This window comes from Lynx canadensis, chromosome C2, assembly GCF_007474595.2.
Source record: "Lynx canadensis isolate LIC74 chromosome C2, mLynCan4.pri.v2, whole genome shotgun sequence".
NCBI classification, from domain to species: Eukaryota; Metazoa; Chordata; class Mammalia; order Carnivora; family Felidae; genus Lynx; species Lynx canadensis.
In genome coordinates this window covers 140,179,340-140,202,455 of record NC_044311.2, presented here as the reverse complement: position 1 = coordinate 140,202,455, position 23,116 = coordinate 140,179,340, and the positions used below count along the sequence as shown (strand labels likewise).

Below are 23,116 nucleotides of genomic sequence, written 5' to 3'. Positions count from 1 at the left end.
GACCCACAAATATTAGTTGATTTAAAATATAGTATTAGGCTTTAGTTATATTTTAACGATTCTTTGATAATATTAAAGGTTTATAGCCTCTTTGTACAAAAATCTACAAGGAATTTTCACACTGCAGAAATCTAAACTACCCTCACCATGACTACATATAAAAGGAAAATATGACAAACATTTTAGTGAAATGTGTGTGCTTGTACACATAGGTATTCTTCAGTGTATTCTGCAGAGTCATTTTAACATTTTTCTCCCATTTAATTTTTTTTCTCACATCAGCTAAGAATGAACCTTAGAAAGGGAAAAGCTAAAAATAGAATATATAATAAATTTCCTGTCTTCAACTGCCACAAACTGAAGAATTTACTGTAGTAATGAAATACATGTAATTTGCATCCATTTATTTTAATTGGTTGGTTTTCAGCACTACCAGAAGCTCTTTTTCTAATAAATTTTTGATGCCCTTCACTATCCTGAAACCATTTATGGGTAACATAACATGGTATATGGTGCCTAGAGGATGGTGTGTATAGAGAGAGAGAGGGGAGAGATAGAGGAGAGAGAGAGCGAGGAGACAAGGAGAGAGAGAAGGGAGAAGGAGAAAGGAGAGAAAGAGAAGGAGAGGGAGAGAGAGGAGAGAGAGGCGGAGAGAGAGAAGGATAGGGAGAGATAGAGAAGGAGAAGGAGAAGAGAAGAGAGAGGAAGGAGAGGGGAGAGAAGAGAGGGAGAGAGAGAAGGAGAGGGAGAAGGAGATAGAAAAATAGATATAATTGATATATAGCTATATATAAACTATATTATAAACTATATATATAGCTATATATATAACTATTATATATAATTATATATAGCTATATATATATAAATATATATAGTTATATACACACATATATGCATACATCAAATTTGGAAACTAAATAATGTTCTTTAATGTCAAAGAAAAATAAAAAGAAAATTTATAGTAAAATAATACATATTTCAACTGATAAATGTTTGTACACGAATACACTAGAATGACACAATGATGAAGAATTCAGATATCAGCCTGTACTTATAATGTTACATTGGATTTAGGAGAAAAAAAACCAGAAGCCATTCCAAATGGTACAGGAAAATGAAGAAAAGGCTTACTGTGGACACTGGAACAGAAGCGTGTATATTTAGTTATGTAAGAAGGTTGTGCAAAAAACAATTTTGTTTACAGCTAAATTAGTGTTAGTTATAGGCTCAGATGGTCATAAAGTCCTCACTTATAGGGACATTCAGTGAGACTTGGGAGAGAGTCCCTGCAGGGGGAGGCACACAAGGAAATTCTTTATTTTGCCACATTGTCTGGCACATGGAGATTTATCAGCTCTGGTCCCTGCCCAGCAGATGTATAGCACTCAGCCACTCTTGTGACAAATAGGTCCCCCGGAACCCCCACAACACTCCTTGGGGCAGTGAGGCCCCTCTTGTTGGTAGCTCCCCCATTGAATTCCTTGGACACACTTTCAGCTAACAGAAACTTGGAAGCTTTGCATTACAAACTGAGTGTTCTCCACTGAGCTGAGGGAACGTGGCTTATAAAGTTAATTTTTTAAGGGCCTGCGATTTCCCGTGTTCCACTGGTGGTACTTGTTCGCACAGGAAAACTACGAAGGAGGTTTTGGAGAGGACACGGGATTTACTGAGGCCTTTTGGGTACAGTTTGGTGGCTTTTCAATGCTGTTATTTTCTATCCCACCTCTTGAGTTTTAATCACTCACTGCCAAATCTAAGCCCAATATAATTCTTCCTACTCACAATATGCTGGTTTCAAAGGATAGCATTTTTAGCTAAGACACATTTAACCAATTTTGATGATTTAACTGAGATAATTGATGTCTCTTATCTGTCAAGAATAGTAAGCCTAAAGATATTTCTTTCCTTTTTTTTAGGCATGCACTCCCACGCCCTTAAATGATTTTTAGAGCTCTCTGCCCCAAATCTTTAATAAAAATCTTTGAAAAGCAAACACATCGTGCGATCATAACCCACTTTTCTTTACCTTCGAAGATGTAACACAGAGACTCATGTTAATTAAGCTGCAAGTGCCTGAAGCCTAATTAGGAATCCTGGACTCAACATTCTGAAAGAGTCCCACATATTTTCTGACTGATTCTGCTCCCATGGAAACTAAAGTTGGGAAGTAGTAAAAGCCAGAAGAAATTACAAAATGGTACCACAGAAATTAGCTAAAGGAGTTATTCTTCATTTCAAAATAAAGGGAAAAAAAAATCCTTGTTTCCTATCATCAGGTAGCACATGGTAATTTAAAAGGTAATACATATAAGAAATTTAGGAAGGGCGTGATATATGAAAATATTTATTTTTGCTTATGACAACATTAATGTTTTTCTTTTAATATCAACTTTTAGAAAGCAAGCCAGAAAATTATGGGGACTTTTTCTATTTCCCTTGTAAATGATCTGTGTTGCCGTAGTGTGACTAAATTTGATAATAAATCCCTCGACGATATTGCATGATCTCATGTTTGAGTATTTTTTCCCATTTAGGTAAACAATATTTTTCAGATCATGAAATATGTATTACAGGCTTATGGCTTACCCTTCAGGTGAATATTGCTTTGAATTCAATTTGAGTTGCGAATGCAGAAGGCATTTGTATATGTTAAGAGACAACTAGGCTACAAATATACTAAATGTGAGAAAGCATTTTAATAACATATTATGATATTGAAGCCATTAACCATGGCCTAAATGGAGGACTCAAATTCTTTTCTTTTCTTTTTAAAAAATTTTTTTAATGTTTTTCTTTATTTTTGAGAGAGACAGAAACGGAATGCGAGTGGGTTAGGGGCAGAGAGAGAGGGAGACACAGAATCCGAAGCAGGCTCCAGGCTCTGAGCTGTCAGCACAGAGCCCCACGCGGGGCTCGAACTCACGATCTGTGAGATCATGACCTGAGCAGAAGTCAGATGCTCAACTGACTGAGGCACCCAGGCGCCCTTCGAATTATTTTCTTATTATGACAAAAAACATCAGCCATTTTTGCAGTGCCCCTGCAGGATACTGTATGCTGAGTCTAAATCTGTACATGGGAGAGGGCCCCCCTCTTTTGTCCTTGGGACTTTATAGTGCCAAAGTGAACACCAGAAAATAGCGCCTCCAATGGCGCCTTCAAAGAGCGCCTTCAAAATCTCCTCAATCCTTTACCTTTCCTTAGACTTTCCAGTATCCTCATCCCCCACGTGGAAAAACAAGGGATCTGGAGTCAGCAGTTCGAATTTCTTCAAGTTCTGCCTCTGTGTGTCCGTAAAAATATTCTGAGCCTCTGCTTCTCATTTATGAAGACTTGATAAAAAATAGTTCCAGGATAGCCCGCAGGAACATTAACAGGAAAATCAAGTCATGTAATTCCTGTGAAGTGTTTTGTCAATCGTAATTCCATTCAAATGCTAATTTTTCTTTTTTAATCCTTCAGGTTAGCCAAGACTTCACTCTGATCTCCCTTCCTTCTTTCTGGCCTCCAGATAATAACCGACTTGGCAAAATTCCTCCCTGCTTCCATGACTTCCAGGATGCTGGTGCTGTTGGCTGTCTATTATTATTTCCCGGGGGCACTTTTTCTTCATTGTCTCTGCTCTTTTATATTCTTTAACGGAGCGTGTTCTCAGGAGTTCAGTCCTTTGGCCCTACTCATCAGCCTCCATGTATTCTCCCAGAGAATGTCTTCTCCCTGAGTGAATGGAACTTTCTGTCTTTGTTTGCCACTTAAGTACAGGGGATAGGTACAGATGATTTACACTTTCATCCTCTTTCCAATGCTCTATAGAGGCATTTTTAGTTGCATATTTTGTTGCCTCCTGATACATACAAAATAATCATTCCTTCTTGGTTTAAATATAATGGTTTTCTGGTTCTTCAAATTTACAAATTGAAATTACTGTTTTGATTCCTTTGATGTCTCCCTCTATTTAATCAGCTACTAAATCTTACCAACTTCTAATTTCCAAGCCTTCTGGATTTAGCTCTTCCTAAACAGCGGTGACAGCTGCTACCTTAATCCTGTACCCCATCACCTCATGCTTGGGCTATGGTCACCTCTTTCCTTCTAAGTCTATCCTATATATAAGGCTCAAAATTATTGTTTACCTTAAATACCATTTTTTTTAATGTTTATTTATTTTTGAGACAGAGAGAGAACATGAACGGGGGAGGGTCAGAGAGAGACGGAGACACAGAATCTGAAACAGGCTCCAGGCTCCGAGCTGTCAGCACAGAGCCCGATGCGGGGCTCGAACCCACAGACTGCGAGATCATGACCTGAGCCAAAGTCAGTCGCCCAACTGACTGAGCCACCCAGGCGCCCCCCATTTTTTTTTTGTATATTGCTTTAACCTTCAAAACTTCCAGCAACTTCCTAATAACTACTGCATCAAACAGAGACTTTAGGCATAATATATAATCGACTTCACATATACAAAGCCATCTTTTGCTTCTTTTCAGAACAAGCTCTGTGTTCTAACCAATAAGAACTGTGAAAAAGGCAGTTTAGACGAAAACATATTCTCAATGCCATACAAAATAATTTTATCATCTAAGTATGGTCCGTTTTTTTTGCATTTGAAAACAAAATATTAAATTATAAAGAACTCTAATCATCATTAAATCAAACCTCCTCATTTCACAAATAAGGAAAACAAGATGCAAATAAAATAGTTTTCTAAAGCCTTATCATAACCAAGACCAGAACTGACACCACCTTAGTTCTTTGCCCCCAAGCTCCATTTTATTTAGACCATACTTTTTGCTTCCTTGTAAACATGTGACCTTTCTGGTTTAAAGTATAAGGAGGTCCTCTGACCCTCCAGTAGAGACTTTTCACCTGGACATTTAACTGATGAGTCCAACAAGGTACCAAAGTCGAACATACTCAGAATTCTAATTTATAAAACTGAACAATTTAAAAAGTGAAGGTGATTCTGCCCACCATCCCAGTCAGGGGAAATGTGACTCATACTCTTTCAGGTAAAAGATGAGAATCCGTTGTCCTCTGAGAAAACAATGTATATTCAACACACTCACTGGTGAGATAACTCGGCTGTCTAAAAGCAGTGTTTCTGTATCCCATTTCCAAAATTATTTGCCCTTTTATTTTCTAATAGTAAGAAATAAATTTTCTCAAAACATTCTAGCCCATGAAATGAAAAAGTCTTACTTTTTTTTTTTTAATGTTTGAGAGAGAGAGAGAGAGTGTGTGCACACAGAGGAGGGGCAGAGAGAGAAGGACAGCAAGAATCCCAAGCAGGCTCTGCACCATCAGCACAGAGCCTGATGTGGGGCTCAAACTCACCAATTGTGAGATCGTGACTTGAGCTAAAATCAAGAGTCTGATGCCTAACCGACGGAGCCACTCCCAGTAAAGGCTTGTCTTAACTGATCTCATCATTACTCGGCAGATTTCGGTATCTCACCACCAAAGACAGCAGTTGAATGTATGGGAAGGCACAAGCAAGGGAGACATGACCTGTTTGTTCACATAAGGAGGACTCTAAATAAATATAAATTCTATTAGAGGACTGGAACGCGGGCTTCCTTCCACTCTAAACCTAAGAGGTTTGTAGGGGATGGGAGGTGAAGTGAAAATCCCGCCTCTATTTTCTCTTGCTCATGAATTCGTGGTGTATCTGGAGTAAGTGTTATCCTGCATAGAAACCGCTTCTGACATAAAGGGCTACAATGAGAGCGTGCGTACGCTGCCGACACAGGCTCTGGGCTGCCCATAATGCCTCTACTTCTTTCATTCTTCCCCCATAACCAGAGTCTTCTCTAGAGAAATCGTTAGAGCTTTGGAGTCCTCAAGGTTACAGGAACTATGGGAAATTAAGTCCTACCAGGAACTCATTTGGAACTTGATATTAAGTTATTAACGACACGGATTTGAACGTGAAATGAATATTTTAGAAAGCGTGAGCAATTCCGAAATGCGCCTGAGTTGGTACATTAAATGCTGGATATGCCCTTACCCCATAAAAAAGACTGTTGTTCAGAAGAGCCAGAGGGTTCACAAAGGAGGCTTGATTGGACCGTCCTCCATTAAATAAACGCAAGGGAAAAATTTTACGTTTTTAGGAATTTAATCAACTCTTTTTTACATTCACCTTTCTTGCCATCAGTCTATGACTGTGACATGCATTCATCTATTGGGTACTTTTACATTTTAAGGAATAAAATATTAAAGTCCCTTTCAAAGGAAATGCACTAAAAGGTTCATGCTACATTATGAAGAAAAATGTAGCTGTTATGCAGATTTACTAATGGATTTTGCCATATAACCCAGGATCTTGGAGTTCAGTTAATGACAGGGTGTTTTGTTTGTGTTAAGGCATTTCATTTTTCTGTTTGTGTGAAATAGACTAACTAAAGAGGGGGCTATTCAGACAGAATTTGGGTTTCTTATACTGACTGGCTAAGGTATAGAGCTTAAGAGAGCATATATTTCAGATATTTCAAGTAGACTCTGGTCTATTTATTCTTTCATTAAACCAGTAGACTTTAAGGTGGATTGTCCAACAAAACCTAGATGAAGAAAATAAATATTGGATTTTTTATATATTTATCACACTCTTTTTTCTGTTTTTATGGGTTTAGTTTTTTTAGTATGACAAATTTTCTTTTTTTAAGTTTATTTTTTTTCAGAGAGAGCACACGTGAGGGTATGAGTAGAGAGAACACACGTGAGGGGCAGAGAACGAGCGAGAGAGAGAATCCCAAGCAGGCTTTGCACTGTCAGTACAGAGCTCAACCCGGGGCTTGAACTCACGAACTGTTGAGATCATGACCCGAGCTGAAATCAAGAGTCAGATGCTTAACCAACCGAGCCACCCAGGCACTCTTCAAGATTTATTTAAGTAATCTATACACCTAACATGGGGCTCGATCTCACAACCCTGAGATCAAGAATCTCACGCTTTACCAACTGAGCCACCCAGGCACCCCTACAACAAATTTGCAAATATACACAAAAGTAGAGCGAACAGAACGATAAGCTCCATATATTCCTAATTTTGATTCAACAGTTGTAAAGACTGCCACATTTACTTCATCTATCCTTTTAGTTGTTGAGAGTTTTAAAGCAAATCACACATATCAATCACTTTTCTTTATTATTTTAGTAGTATCGATACAAATTAAAGACATATAGCTATGATAACATTAAATAACAAATTATAATTCATTCCTTAATATAATCTAATACCTCACCCTAGTCAAATTCCCCTAATATCTTGCTTGAATTGGGATCCGCATTTCAGTATTACACTTGCCTCCTGGGCTCTTTGTCTCATCTTGTTTTTAATCTAGAGTTAACCTGCCCTTTTCTCCCTTCTGCCTTTATTTTTTCCTTCCATGACATTGACTTGTCATGGAAAGCTGGTCAGTTATTCTATAGAACCACCCACTTTCTAAGTTTATCCATATCTTTAATTTGTGTATCTACCTTCCTATAAAGAGATGTTAGCTTGGTTAGAGGCTTGATCCAAATAAAGGTCAATTATTCTTTTTTTTTTTTTTTTTTTTTTTGAGGGATGAGCATAAACACTACATGGGGAACGCTATGTGCCTCCTGTTGTATCATACAATGTTTGAATGTCCTACTTTTAATGATGTTAAGATTAGTCAGTAGTTTCAGGTGATAACAGACTGGTCCTTCCATAGCCTCCCAGTAGTGGGGTTGATGAGTCAGAGTAGACATGTAATTTTTGTACGTATTGCTGAATTCCTCTCCATAGCAGATTAATCACTACACAGCCCATCAGCAGTGAGAGTGCCTGTTTGCACACAGCTTCAATAGTAGAGTATGCAGATGAGTTCTGTATTTTTGCTAATCTGGCAGCGAAGAGACGTTATCTCTGTGACAGTTTAATTTGCATTTAAGTGATGTTGAGGGCAGCGTTGTATTTGAAGAACTATTACAATTTTTCTTCTGGGAACTCTCTGGGGTTTGTGTTGTATGTACACCATTTTTCTATTTTGTTCTTTATATTTTTATTTTCTTTCCATATTTAGGGCTTGTTCGTACATCAGTGACAATACTGTTTGGTTGAGATTTAAATTGCAGACATCTTTTTTTAATCAGTCATTTGTCTTTTGACCTGTGTATGTTATTTTTGTTCATGCAGATGCTCTTTTTGATATATATTTTATAGAAAAATGTACCCATGCTTTTGGGGTTTTTTTTTGGGGGGGGGGTGGTGAGTTTATTACTCACTTACATTTAGATCTTTAATCCATTCGGAGTTTATCTTCATGCACAGTCTCAGGATCAGATCCATTTTCCCTCAAATGGCTACCCAATCATAATGATACTTGTTAAGCATTCTCTATGGTTTGAGATGCTAGTATTTTATATACATAAATAGAAAGATAGGTCTCACATCTATACTAAATTTCCAATGAACTTGGGCCAACTTATATTCTGTTCTATTAGTCTGTGAGTCTATTCAGTACCAGTCTCACAGAGTTTTAATGATAGAGGTTTTATCATATCAAGCAAGGGCTGTAATATGGGGCCATTACCACCTCATTTCTGCCCCAAGACGTTACTACTTATTTTTCATTATCTCATTTGTTTTTTTTACTTTACATATGTTTTATAATTAGTGTAATATATTGATACAGAAATGCATGTATATAATCCATTACTAAAAATGTATGTTGGGGCACATGCTCTTTTTAAGAGAAGTAGGACATGGAATAAAAAAAAAAGTCTGGAGGCCAGTGTTCCAGGCAGTGTTGTTCAAACATTTCAACAGGCTCATTAGATTTTATGGGGGTGAGTAGCGCAAAGAGCTGAATTTCTTAGGATGCATCGAATCCTAGCATTTGCAATGAGACGGTACCCTTGGACCTTCTTGATGAGTCATCTGGATCCAGTAAAAAAATTTTTCCCTGCTAATGAGCAGGTGTCAAAATCCCACAAGAAGATATGGTTACTGGAGAAGAATGCCTAGGAAAGTCATCTTTGGTTTGGAAATAAAGATAACTTTATAAGCCCTCCCCCCCTTTTATCAAACTTTTACCTACTGTGGGACATGGGTTGCTATGATACCAATTGTGGCAAAGGGATTGGACTGTGAGGGGAAAAACTGGACCCTTATCCCAGAGAGTACTTTGACCACTCTCTAATATCCTGTATTGTGTTTTATCTCAGGCAACTTGTGAGGAGGTATTCTTTTATTCATCTGAGCTTTTAGTCAATGCTTACTAATCCAAGAGGTTATATGGGTTTTTTTTTCTTCTTACAATACAAGGAGGCATCAGGCAATCAGTAAAATGTCTTAAAACTCCCTAAGGCAGACCAGTCTGTATATTACCTTATAACTCTAAACTCTAGGGAAACTGTATTAACAGGAGAGGAGGGAGTTCTAAGAGCAGTAAAATTATGCATTCATTAGGAAATATTCATTTTACATATGTCCTGCAACTTTTGTTATTAAAATGTTATTCTAAGGGCACCTTGGTGGCTCAGTCTGTTAAGCATCAAACTCTTGGTTTCAGCTCAGATCATGATCTCATGGTCATGAGACTGAGTCCTGTGTCAGGCTCCAAGCGGAGTGTGGAGCTTGCTTAAGATTCTCTCTCTCTCTCTCTCTCTCTCTCTCTGCCTGTCTCTCCTGCTTGCACTCGCTCTCTCAAAAAAATTTTTTTAAAAATTGTTAAATGTAATTTTAGGAAGGTAAGAAACAAATAAACATTACACTTGAGGTTACTTACTTACATTCAACTAATTACTAGAGAACCATTAGGTGTCAGACATGATTCTAGGTGCTAGAGACACAAAGATGTGTTCTCTCTGGCCTTAAGAAACTCACAATCCAGAGAGAAGCACATGTAAACATGGTAAGGGTACAGCCCAGTAAGTACCATAAGAGAACCAGGAACACACTAATATCACCGGGAATGGGGAATTGAGGAGGATTAAGAGAACGAGGAAGGGGCTTAGACCTTCAGGGAGGAGTTGCATTTGGCACATGGAGAAAATTTCAACAATGACAACAGAAGAGCAGAGAAGATGGCTGGGAAGGAGAAACACTGTATCTAAAATGGCATAGTTCACTCCCTTACACACACAGGACACAAAAGCACCTGACTTGTTCTGGGACCAAAAGTATTGCATGGAGCCAAAGGGCAACAATCCATGGCTCCAATCAGCTTATGTAGAATTTTTATCCTATCTTTTAAGACATAGCCAACTGCGTGTTTAGATTATTGGACAGACACTCAAGTTACTATTCATGCTACTGTGGGAGTTCTGACTTCTGATTAGAATCCATTCCTATTTGAAAGTGCCTCTCGAGCCTTTTTTAAAACATGAGCACAATTCTGCCTTTTCAAATTTAGCACTTTCCCAGTAGTTCAATGTGTTCCCTTTTTATTTGCGGTCATTACTTCTTCTTTGGTCTCCTTTAAAAATAGCACCAGTTTGCACTTGTCTGTAAGTCTTAGCTGGTGCTGGTGTTGGTTTTCTCTGGGCGTTGGCCTTTACACTTTTCTTTGGGCTTTTTCATTGCATCTGAGTTGGAATTTTTCCCTTCCTAGGTTTCGTCACTGGTCTGGGAATTTATCTCCCTCTGTTTTGTTCTATTCACTTATTCACTTTGTTTCACTATTTACTTTTGTTGGTTTGTTGTATTTTACCTTAAGGATTTTTTTTTTTTTTTTTTTATACCTTAAGGATTTTAAAGGCCTCTGCGAGATGCTGTCATGAGTCCTGTTTGTGACAAGTTGCTTTGGGTTGTGGCTTCATTACTAGTAAAAATAAAGCTTTGCAGGAAGTCACAGAATATCATACATAATATGATTTGGTTTGTTGGAAGGACAGAACAAGAAGCACAGTAAATTTTTATTTATTTTTATTTTTTTATTATTAAATTTTTTTAAACATTTATTTATTTTTGAGAGACAGAACACAGCATGAGTGGGGGAGGCGCAGAGAGAGAGGGAGACACAGGATCCGAAGCAGGCTCCAGGCTCCGAGCTGTCAGCACAGAGCCCAATGTGGAGCGCAAACCCACAAACCGTGAGGCCATGACCTGTGTCAAAGTCAGAGGCTTAACTGACTGAGCCACTCAGGTACCCCTAAATTTTGACTCTTTATTTTTAAAGAAACTATACAGGTATGCTCATATATGCTAGAACTATATTTTTCCCCCAAGTTTTCTGAAACTGTATGCCAAAAACTTAAGAGTGGGTTATCTGTGAGGAGTGGAATAGAAGGCCAGGGGTGGGGGGCTGGAGAGTTATTTTTCACCTTATAATCTTTCTGTACTGTTTGAACTTACCATATACATACACTGTTTTTAATTAAACATGTAAGTAAATGCATTCAACAGTGATCTATTTTTGTCTTTGATTATGGTCATAATAATGTATTGAGCAAGTTTTTAGAGTGTGGGCAAAGCTAAAACTAAAAACCAAAAACAAGTGACTGTTTTGACAAAATGAAAGTGAGTGAACTAGAAACACCCAGAATAATGGAGTAAGCCCAGGTCAGGCTTTTTCACTCTTTGCCATTATAAAAACAACTCAGTCCCAAACCGCCCCTGTAAAAAATGTTGAAAACTGAAACAGAACAGAAAATCTAATGAAACAAATAAAACCTTGATGCCGTTGACATAAGAAAGAAAGAGAGAAAGGCAAAAGTTTTCAGTTAAGCACTAAAACTCCTATCTGGTAAGATCACAGGGCTTCCTGCTCAGGGCTGTTTGACCCAAGACCATGCAGAGCTAAGAGGGTAGCTCTTGAAACACCTTCATGGGACCAGGTGCAGGAGCTCTTTGCTTCTCTGTTCAGAAAATGTAGGAAGAATTCAAACTACAGAACATTTCCAATCCACTCACCGGCCTAAAGGTCCCAAGAGTAGGATTTTGTGGTCCTGTTACCAGGCATTCATGTGAGCACACACATTCTCTCCCCCTCTCTCTCCCCACCCCTACCTCTCTCTTTCTGTGTCTCCGACTCATACGTGCACACCCTCACATACTTACTAACACAGAAGGCTACTCCTCTCCCTATCAAATGCAATCCAGTCACCTGTCTAAGGATGGCAACATAGGAAATATGTAAGACGATACTGAAGGAAGACAAACCCAGGGGTGGGAAAGAGAATAATACTGAAAAATGATAAATAGTAGCCCCTAAAGCTACTGTTTCATGCTTAGATGTTAGGGGCTGAACAGAAACTTAGAAACATTTGCAGCACACACAATTTTTTAAAATTCCTTAAAAACCAATGAACAATTTTTTCTCAAATCCCTGGTTAAATTCAATTAACTACATCTCAGATATAAAACAATTTTCTGTGGGTGTGTGGGTTCGGCTTTTGGCTTTGACCAGCAAAGCCGAGGGCAGCAGAAAGAATTACTCAAGACTCCATGCAAGTCAAGAGAGGTGAGAGGGAGGCTAAGAGAAGTCTCCCCAAGCTGCTCTCAAGCTCCCATATTTATTAGGCATACATCAAAGGGAAGACATTGCGTAATATGTCAGTGGCTACGTGCCGGAAAGAACGTATGGGAAGCGTGTGCTTCCCAAGACGACAAAAGAGCAGATGCCGAAAGCAGGGTGGAGAACAAGATAAGATATTCCATAGATAACACAGTCTAAGGAATTCATGAGTACAGGTAAGACCTGACTTCTATATATCATTGACTAGATACCGGTCAGCTGTTTTCAGCAGGGCCAGAAAGCAGTGTAATGTGTTCCCTATAATCTCCTTAACCAGGACCTAGCTATTTGATTTCCCACGTGGGCGAATGTAAATGTCTAATTATATATGTGCACATATAGGGGCGCCTGGGTGGCTCAGTCGGTTGAGCGTCCGACTTCAGCTCAGGTCATGATCTCATGGTTCATGAGTTCGAGCCCCACATCGGGCTCTTTGCTGATGGCTCAGAGCCTGGAGCGTGTTTCGGATTCTGTGTCTCCTTCTCTCTCTGCTCCTCCCCCACTTGTCTCTGTCTCTCAAAAACAAATAAATTATATATATATATATATATATATATATATATATATATATATGCATGTATAGATTTCAATAAGCCATATCAAGGAAATACTTAGGAAGTGATAGCCTGGACCACTCTACTAACATCTCACTGGGTTCCTCACTTCAACTTCCCATCCATCCACCCTGCCCATTCTCATTACTCCATCCAATATGTTCTCTTTGAAATGCAAATCTAACTGATATTCAGTGATTAAAAACCTTCAATGGGCTTCTCTTAGTTTTGAGGATAAATTCAAATATCCTAAATCTGTCCCACAAGGCCCTCCACCACCTGGGTGCTGCCTTTTGCCCTCTCCTCTCCTCCACGTTCTGGCCATAAGGGACTTCTTCCATTCCTGCTTGCTCTTGCCCAAGTACCTCTGGGCAACATCGTTCCCTCTGTATCTGAAGTGGTCTCCACCCCCACTTTGACTTGCCTAGCATGTTCTTTTCATGGAGATAGATATACAGATATACAGTCCTATTAGACAGGACTCTCATATATACAGGAAATCCATTATAAACAATAACATGAATGTTTAACTCCACTGCCTCCAAATGTTGTCAATACTAACAGGACCATTTTTCTAACGTGTGCTATACGTGTGTACACATTTCTTTCTCCCTACGCGTCTAGGACGTAAGTCTATTACTGGGATTATCGCCAGTACAGATGGGTAAAGTGACACACACAGAAATCAAATAACTTGTACAAGGTCATACAGTTAGTTAGTAACTGAACGTAGAGCTCAGCCTCAGAGTGCATGGTCATTACTGCTACAATACGTGATCTGAAATATGACTCAAAAAACACAATTCTATATCACGATGAATTATAATTTAAAGGTAACTGTTACAGGGGATCCTGGGTGGCTCAGTGGGTTAAGCGTCCCACTTTGGCTCTGGTCATGATCTCTCGGTCTGTGAGTTCAAGCCCCACGTCAGGCTCTGTGCTGACAGCTCAGAGCCTGGAGCCTGCTTCGGATTATTTGTCTCCCTCTCTCTCTACCCCTCCCCCACTTGCTCTCTCTCTCTCTCTCTGTCTCTCTCTCTCAAAAATAAACATTAGAACCATTTAAAAAAATAATAAAGGTAAAAGTTACAGTTGTCCCATGGGATCTAGAACATTCTTGGCTACAGCGCTGATTGCACTGCTTCTGTGCACTTCGTAATTTTGGTTGGTGCGATGGCCTCCCAGAGATGTCTACATCCTAATCTCAGGAACCTATACACGTGTTATTTTACATGGTCAATAGGATTTAAGATTGTAGATGGAATTAAAGTTGCTAACCAGCTAACTTTGGGATGGATAGATTATCCTGGATTACCTAGGTGGGCCCAATGTAATTATGAGGGTCCTTTTAAGTGGAAGAGGGAGGCTGAGAGACAAAACCAGATTGGTGGCAGCCTGGCACCGCTGGCTTTGAGGATGAAGGAATGGGACGATGAGGCGGTGGCCTCTAGAAGCTGGAAAAACACCTTGGAAGCTGATTCTCCCCTAGAACCTCCAGAAGATAGCTGCCCTTTGCGTATTTTGATTTTACTTTTTTTTTCTTTTTTTAGGTTTGTTTATTTTTGAGAGACAGAGAGAGAAATGGAGTGTGACTAGGGGATGGGGGGAGAGAGGAAGACACAGAATCCAAAGCAGGCTCCAGGCTTCGAGCTGTCAGCACAGAGCCCGACATGGGGCTCGAACTCATGACCTGTGCGGTCATAACCTGAGCTGCAGTTGGACTGATGCTTAACCGACTGAGCCACCCAGGCACCCCCAAGCGTAATGTGATTTTCGCCAAGTGACACCTATTTCAGACTTCTGGCGTCCAGAACTTTAAGGTAATAAGTCCGTGTTGTATTAAATCTGTGGTAATTTGTTTCTGCAGCAATAGGAAACTAACACAGTTGGGTTGTTTTTCTGAGTCCCAGTCATGTTAAGAGTAACCCCTCCCAAGAAAACAGTACCCGGTTTTAAGTTTTCTTTCTCTGCTTTTGCCAAAGTAAGCACTTGACCTACATTCTGGCCCCCTTTTCCTCTCCTCGATTTTATCTTCCTCAAAGCATCAATCTGGCAACACAGGAGTACTGAGTCAGCAGTGCTATGGGATGAAAAGGTTATTTTAAATAATGGCCTTTACAGAGATCTTCTGGTCCAACTTCGACAAACAGAGCAGCACTAGCTTGCATAGTTCAAAACATCTTCTCTACCAGCAAGGCCAGCAGGAGGAAACCAAAGTGATAGAAAATGGGTAGAGCAAACACACGTAAATTCACACAGACTCCTCTCATTAAACTGCTCTGGGGGAAAGATAAAGGAGTGTTCTCAGCCATGGGGAACTCACTGTTTTCTTTATGCTAACTTTTTGTTTTAGACTTATTTTTGAATGCCATTTGTGTCTGAGTCTTAAACCGGTCATCAGGTCTACCAGCAAGCCCAGTTTGACCTTTACGTTCATCAAATAATTAAGACCATGCCTGGATGGAGCCAGTTCTCCCCCCACAAATGGATTGTGCTTTGTTCTTAACAATGTTTACAGAGGGCAGGATTTTCCTGGCATTGGATCCCTGGTGTGCTGTTTTGGGTAAGTCCCACCCCTGGGGCAGAACCTTGTGATTCTGCAGAAGATCCAGATTTCTCCCTGCTCCACAGTCCTCATCAGTTGATGAGAGATTACAGACTCACAGGCCAAGTGGCCTGGCTTTGGTTCCAGTCCAGATTTGAGGACCGACTGCTACCAGCCATGTAGTGTTAAGAACAGCACATTGCTCTCATTCACATTTGACTCCTTGGCTTAGATGTCGCCTCAGAGAAATCTGAGACGTCACCTACTTAGAATTAGGGCTTCATGATGTATATCAGAATCGTTAATTCCACCCATACATTTCTTTCACTTATTCCACCTCATTCTCTTCAGAGCTGGTCAACAGGTATCTATTTACGCTTACTATTAGCCAGGCACTGTGCTCAGCATGGCACATACACAGTGGTGTGCAAACATGAAGAAATTCTTCCCCTCGTGGAGTTCCCATTTTAATGGTAAAGAAAAATACAGTTCCACTAAACACACAAATAAATGTCCATATATCAACAGGTACACCAAAATCATAGTTTAAATAATAGCAGCAACCACAAAAATCTTCTAGACTACTAAGAAAGAGATGAAAATACGGGCAAATAGAAATGAAAGAATGGAATAAGTGTGATATTATATATATATAATAGGATCAAGGATAAAAGGGTGGTACAGTTATATTTGGGGTGGATATTAAGAAGATGAGTATAGAATTAGAGCATAAGAAATCCACAAAGTCTTTTCCTGAATGAAGACAGAGGAAAGGGTTCAGTGCTTGGATTCAAAAAGAAAGAGAGAAGTCCAATAATCTATGGAACAAATCCTCAGATCCTCAAATCCCAGCTTCATTTCTTTTCAGCCTCCGTAAGTGAGCTTTCCTGAGCCTTGGGGGTCATTATCTGTAAGTTGAAGATATGTTCAGTCTTGTGCATTTTTGAGAACTTAAAAAGAGAATATTCAAGAAAGTCCCTAGAACAGTGGCTGATATATACATAGCCTGTAATACCCAGTTTTGGGATCTGGACATGAAACCTGAATGGATAAACCACAAACAGGATTGTGGAGTGAAACCTGGCCCTGAAGAAGACTCTTGTTTTTCAACAACACTGACAGCATGTTGGTTTCTAACCATTCTCCACTAAAAGGAACCAGGGCTCCTGAGAGAAATGGCTCATCCTAGGACTAGAGCAGGAAATACACACGATCAGCATGAAGCATTTTGTGTTGCCAGAAAGTGAGGAAGCACTAAAAACAAACAAAAATGCACATATACATTTATACAACGAGAGGGTTATGTCCAAGGATACAGAAACCACTGGAAGAACTCCCAATGGCCAAAGCTGGAAGAATGTTAGCACTAAAATAAATATAATCATATTAGACTGTAATCCAAAGTATAAAATAAATACTCACAAGCCCATACTGGTATAGAAATCATGAGAAAACATCAGAAAAATACCCACTAAGGGCCATTCTACAAAGTACTTCACCAGTACTCCTCCAACTTGACAAGGTAAAAAAAAAGGGAAGTCTGAGGAATTATCACAGCCAAGAGCCTAAGGAGACATGACTACTAAGTGTAATATGGTATCCTGCATGAGATCCTGCAATAAAAAAGGACATTAGATAATAATGAAAGAAATCTGAATAAAGTGTGGACTTTAGTTGATAATAATGTGTCAAAATTGTTTCATTAATTATGACAAACGTAATGGACTAATGTAAAATATTAATAAAAGGAGAAAGTGGGTGTGGTATGTATGGGAAATCTCCATACTATCTTCACAATATTTGTTTAAATCAACTGTTATAAAATAACAAAGTTAATTAAAAAAAAAGACAAAGAAATGAAAACATTCTTGCAATGCCAGACTTTTAGGCATCCTAGGAACGATATAGAAAAGATCCCCCCACACACCCAAATTATTCCTCCACTGGAGTCAGGGTTAGAAGAGCCAATGGTTAGATTTAATCAAAGCCTGAAGAAGAGGTTATTCTGCCCATTTGATCACTGAATAACAAGGAGCAGAGTAAAACCATTTGGTCTGTTTTCAATTAGTGACAATTCTTAAAGTCAGTCTTGTTTTAATTTGAAATTTAGGACCATCAACAAAATATGTATCTTTCCCAGCAGTTTTGTTACAGTTGCCCCACTGTGTGTCTTTGCTGCCTTTCTTCATCACTGCATTTCTTTTGTGTGTTCAACCTGATACCAATTGATATTTCAAAATTGCATAATGGTTTTATTGTGAAGCCTTGCCTCCCCGGTTTGATTTTCTATAATATAGGTCAGCGCACCCCGTTCCCTGAGACAACTTGTGCCTTCCTCCCCCAGGAACAAAGCTCACGTCACGTCGAGTTCAGGAATACTCACTTTGGCAGTAAGAGCGTGAGAAAAAAGTCACTGCATTATGGTATTAGACACTTATCCGGCGGGTTATTTTAAATATTATATTACCAGAACTTGAATAGCAACAATAACCCATTCTGTTAAAAAAAAAAAAAAAAGAGGAAAAAAATAAAACAAAGTAAAAGGAGGATTGCTCAAGTGCTTCAGATCTATTGCAATTTCGTCCATTTTCCTAAAAAGTTAAGGCGAAGAAAACAAAATAATAGGAAACGTTCCCAGGATTTTAAATCTCATGAGCTCAGAATCCGTGCAAATCCTGTTTAGAACCACCCCGTGAAATTGGCTTTGGGACGTCCCCCCGCTACTCGTTCATTCAGCTTCTGAATCTTTCTAACAATCATTCCGCTGGAAGTCCCCTGAGGACACAGCAGCTGGCTGGAATCCCCAGACCAGACTTCCCTAACCGAATGTAGAAGTGCAGGTGGAGAGGATAAAAGGAATTCTGGCTCAGCAGTCACGAATTCCCCTCATCCGCTGCCCCACAAGTGCACTGCGTCGCACCCGTGCGGTCGGGAGCCTCGGAAACCCGAGAGAAACTCTGACCCGACCCCCTTCTCTGGTCCTGAGGAGTGTGGCCAGCGCCTGCCTCCCTGTGATGCCATCTTGAGATCTTAGCATCTTAGAAGTAGTGCTTGAGTTTTGCGTTCTGTTCGCGTCCCTGGGTCTCTGAAAACTTACCCCAACTTTGCAAGAAGCCTGCTGGTGTGGACTCTTAATGTTCTTGAACCAGAACTGACAAAATCGGAGGCTATCGACCGCGGATGCCCGCCCTCCCCCCGCCGCCCCCGCGCCGGCCCGCACCCCGATTCCCGCTCGCCCGGGTGCCAAGCCAGACGGCCCCCGCGGCACACGCGCGCAGCCCGGGGCGCCAGAGACAGCCGTCGGCGCGCGCCGCGTCCCGGGGCTGGAGGTCCGGGTGGGGGGAACGGTCCCAGCACGCGCGGGCGGAAGGGGGGAGGTACCCCAGCAACTTACAGCCCAGGGCGACCACCAGGTAGCGCAGCAGCAGCAGGAGGAGGCGGTGGCGGCTCCTCCTCGCCATCTTCTCGGGGTCCGAGCTGGCTGCGCCTCGGAAGCCGAGGGTCCCGGCGGCCGGAGCGCGGGAGGGCCCGGGCTGGGGGGGGTGGGGGGGCCGGGCAGGGGCTGAACTTCTGGGGCAGGAGAGGAGAGGCCGGCTCCGGGGAGACCAGGGGAGCGGTGGGCGGACCCCAATGGATGTCAGTTTCCCCCCGCCGGGGGCGCCTTCTCAGCCGGCCGCCTAGGGGCAGGTCTGGCTTGGCCGGGGACTTGGGGGGGGGGGTCTGGGCTGTTCCTTTTGTGGGGTGGAGGGTGGGAGCGGGAGGGCCGTGGATGCCGGGCGAGGTGTGGGCTGGGTCCTAATGAGGGGGCAGGAGGAGGCGAGGAGCGGAAGGGAAGCCCCGGCGGGCGTCCCCCCGCCCCCGCGCCGCCGGGATTGATCGGCTTTGTGTCTGGTCCGGCGCGGGGGCTGCCAGCTGTCCCCGGGGTGAGGAGCCAGGGGGGGCGGGAGGCGCGGGCGGCGGGCGCTCGGGCGGGGTGGGGGGGGAGGCGGCGGTGGAGGGCAACTCCGCCCGCCTCGCTCCAACTCCTTTCTTCCCTCTCCTTGGCACAAAACTTTTCGGGTTTTCAGCCTAGGGGTGGAGATTTTTGGAAAATTTCTGTCCAACGGGTGAAGCTGCGGGGGGGCGGGGGCGCTGCCGGGAGATGGGATCCGCCGGCTCCGCCTTGGACGCGAGAGGGGAAAAAAAAAAGAAAAAAAAAAGCAATGAGGACTCACGCTGGAAGGCAGGGCTCCGATTTTAGCAAGAGCCTTGGCCCCTTCTCAGCGTAAGCTTTGTGCTCTTTGGAGAGTTAAGGTGTGTTTTGTGTTCTTTGCTTTTCACGTGTCAGAGTTGGAAGTTCATCTAACGGTGTGAAATATTTATTATGTTTCTTTTCTTTCCAGTTACATAACTGCTGCCTGTGGAGTTTTCCACATGTTAAAACTCTACAGCTGCCCTTTGTCAGGTTTATTTTTGGTCTACTGTGCTTTTAAAAGGGAAACCCATTATGAATGCTCTGTTGCCTGCTTTAAAATTGACCTGCACTTATACTGCACACACTCCAAGGGCTCAACAGACAATTTTTCTATTTGCTCCCAGGGACCAAAAATGTCTGGTGCATTCAAGAATAGTGACAGGTCTGGAAAAAGGCCATTCCCAAGAGAAGAAATTGTGATACATCAGTTTTTCAAAGGTAGAATAATGGATAAAGTTCTGAATAGAAGACAGTTGATTTAGTGGTGTGCACATGAAGAATTTAGCTCACTGGACAAAGGCGACCAGAGTTTAGATATGCGGAGCTGTGAGCAATGAGACCTCCCTGCTGTTTCCTTGGTGACAGGGATGGAAGCTTGATACTCAAGGCAGGAGACGGGCAGAGGACCCAGAAAGTCAAAATGGCAAAAACGAAAGAGCTACACTCCCGTCAAGCAAGGGGAGAGGACACAGATTTAACAACACATTTTTATGCCAGTTTTCTGGGCAGTGACCAGAAAAATATAATGCTTTACAAGAGTTGTTGGCATTCTCTTTTCTTGTTCTTGTCACTATGGATCTCTTTTGCTCCTCCCTAAAGACACACACAAAAAGGCATACTTCTTTTTTTTTTTTTTTTTTCTGCGACACCCTAGGTGAACAAGTGATTCACTCAGTTGTCATCAGTTAAAGCATTTGTCAAATAGCTACAGTGTGTTGGATGCTGGGGTACAATGATGAACAAGACTGAGTCTTTGCTACTAACGAGCTCATGGTCTTGAGAGAGAAAGTCCCATCTGGAAAGATTTCTAATATCACCTAAGTGTTGTGGGAGAACAGAAAATAATAACAGCACTTTTTACTGAGTGCTTTCTCAGTGGGGGAGTCTGGCTAGTGCCACACTGAATCCCCCAACAACTCCGTAAGGGAGAAAATGTTATCATTCCCACTTTGCAGATGAAAACTGGACTGCTAGATGCCAATGGCTTGTTCAAGGTCAAGAATAAGGGGGATGTTCCTCTATTGAAGGGTGTGTGCAGGGCTTTATAAGGCATGAAAAACTGTAGTTGTTGAAAGGAAGAAAATAAGCAAATGGCATTCTAGGTAGAGAAAAGAGCAAGATGGAAAGCTGGAAAATTCTGGCTTGTTTAGGTAAAGCAATGTTCTACAGTGCCAGCGGAAGTGGCGAGAACCGAAAAGGCGGTTGGATTATGAGAGTCATTCAGTGCCATACTACAGACTCTGGACCTTGTCCTGCAGTTAAAGAGCTTTTTGAAAGCACTAGAGTAGGATATGAAAAGAAGAAGAAAAAAAAATCATGTTTTAAAACTGTGCTATCCCATATGGCAGCCTCTAGATCCGTGTAGCTGTGTCGATTTGGATTCAGTCAAATTTAAAATTCAAGTCTCCAGTCATGCTAGCCATGTTTGATGTTCTCAATAGGAACATAGGGGGTAATGGTTAATCTATTGGCCAGTGCAGATATAGAGCATTTCCATCAGTGCAGGAAGTTTTACAAGACACTGCTGCCTTAGAATGATGACTGGTATGGAAATGTAAAGTGGATTAGAGATCAGACAATCAGGAGGTTAGATAATTCGGAAAACTATTGCAATATTCTGAGAAAGAGCTGAGGCATGAGGTAAATGATCACAGTGGGGGAAGTAAAGAAGCAAGTAGCTTCAAATGATATTTCACAAACCTGGTTAGCAGGATTGTCATGGATTAGGTATGGGGGTGAGAAGGGGGAGAGGGTAACTGAGATTTTTAGCCTGGGTTGGTGTATGCGTTTGTTATAAATAGCACATTAACTGAATAAGAAACATAGGGAGTATACATAGTTCCAGCAGATTTGGAATGAGTTGACTGATTTGCTAGAATTGCTCACAGAATTCAAGGAAACTTACTGACTTACTGTCCCCTGTTTATTAAGAAGGAGGCAACCAAACAGCCAGATGAAGAGATACATAGGGTGAAGTGTGGAAGGGTCCTGAGCACAGGAGCTTTTACCTCATGGAGTTGGGGGACACCGTCCTCCTGGTATATGGATACACTCGCTAACCTGGAAGATCTCTGATCCCTGTAGTTTAGGGGTTTTTATGGAGGTTTTGTTAGGTAGGTATGACTAAAGAAATCATTGGCCATTGATGATTAACTCAATCTCCAGCCCCTCACCCCTCTGGAGGTGTGAGGCGGGGCTGAAAGTTCTAACCCTCTAATCATGCCCAGGTCCTTCTGGTGACCAGCCCCCAATCTGAAGCTGTCTAGGAGCCCCCAGCCACTAGACATCTCATTAGCATTCAAAAGACACTCATCGTTCCAGAGATCCCAAGGGTCTTAGAAGCTTTTGTGTTAGGAAACTGGGACTAAGATCAAATATTATAACAAAAGATGCTGCTATCAGCCCATCACTCGGGAAATTACAAGGATTTTAGGAGCTCTGTACAGGAATCAGGGATGGAGACCAAATCTATATGTCTTATTATATCACGATATCACACTATACAGTCTAGTAATTATGCTTCTTGGAATTTATCCAAAGGAGCCGAAAAACTTATGTCCACACAAAAACCTGCTCATGGATGGTTGGAACAGCTTTATCCATAATTGTCAAAACTGGGAACCAATCAAGATGTTCTTCAGTAGGTGAATGGATAAATAACCTATAGTACGTGCAGACAGTGGAATACTATTCAGAGCTAAAAAAGAAATGAATCCATGAAAAGAACTGGAGGAACCTTAAATGCAGATCACAGAGTGAAAGAAGCCAATATCCCCAATGGCTACATCTGGTATGATTCTGACTATATGACATTCTGGAGAAGTCACAAGTATGGAGGCAGTAAAAATCAGTGGTTTTCAGGGATTAGGGGAGACAGAGGGATGGAAAGGTGGAATACAGAGGATTTTGTAGGGTAGTGAAGCTACCTACCCTACAGCGGTGAATACATATCAACATATATTTGTCCAAACCCACCCATAGAATATACAACACCAAGAGTGAACCGTAATGCAAACTGTGGACTCTGGGTGATCGTGAGGCGTCAGTGTAGGTTTATGAATTTAACCAATGT

General features: G+C 41.4%; 1 protein-coding gene across 4 annotated transcripts in view; it reads right to left on the bottom strand.

Moving 5' to 3' along the window:
• The window catches only part of JAM2 (junctional adhesion molecule 2), a 60,664-nt gene extending 41,575 nt beyond the window's left edge, over positions 1 to 19,089 (bottom strand). For all 4 annotated transcript variants that reach the window (XM_030329987.1, XM_030329990.1, XM_030329986.1 and 1 more), the window contains exon 1: positions 18,985 to 19,089. In XM_030329987.1, coding sequence (XP_030185847.1) covers positions 18,985 to 19,051 — 67 coding nt within the window. In that variant the 5' untranslated portion in view covers positions 19,052 to 19,089. The remainder of the gene's footprint in view (positions 1 to 18,984) is intronic.
• Positions 19,090 to 23,116: the final 4,027 nt, after the last annotated feature.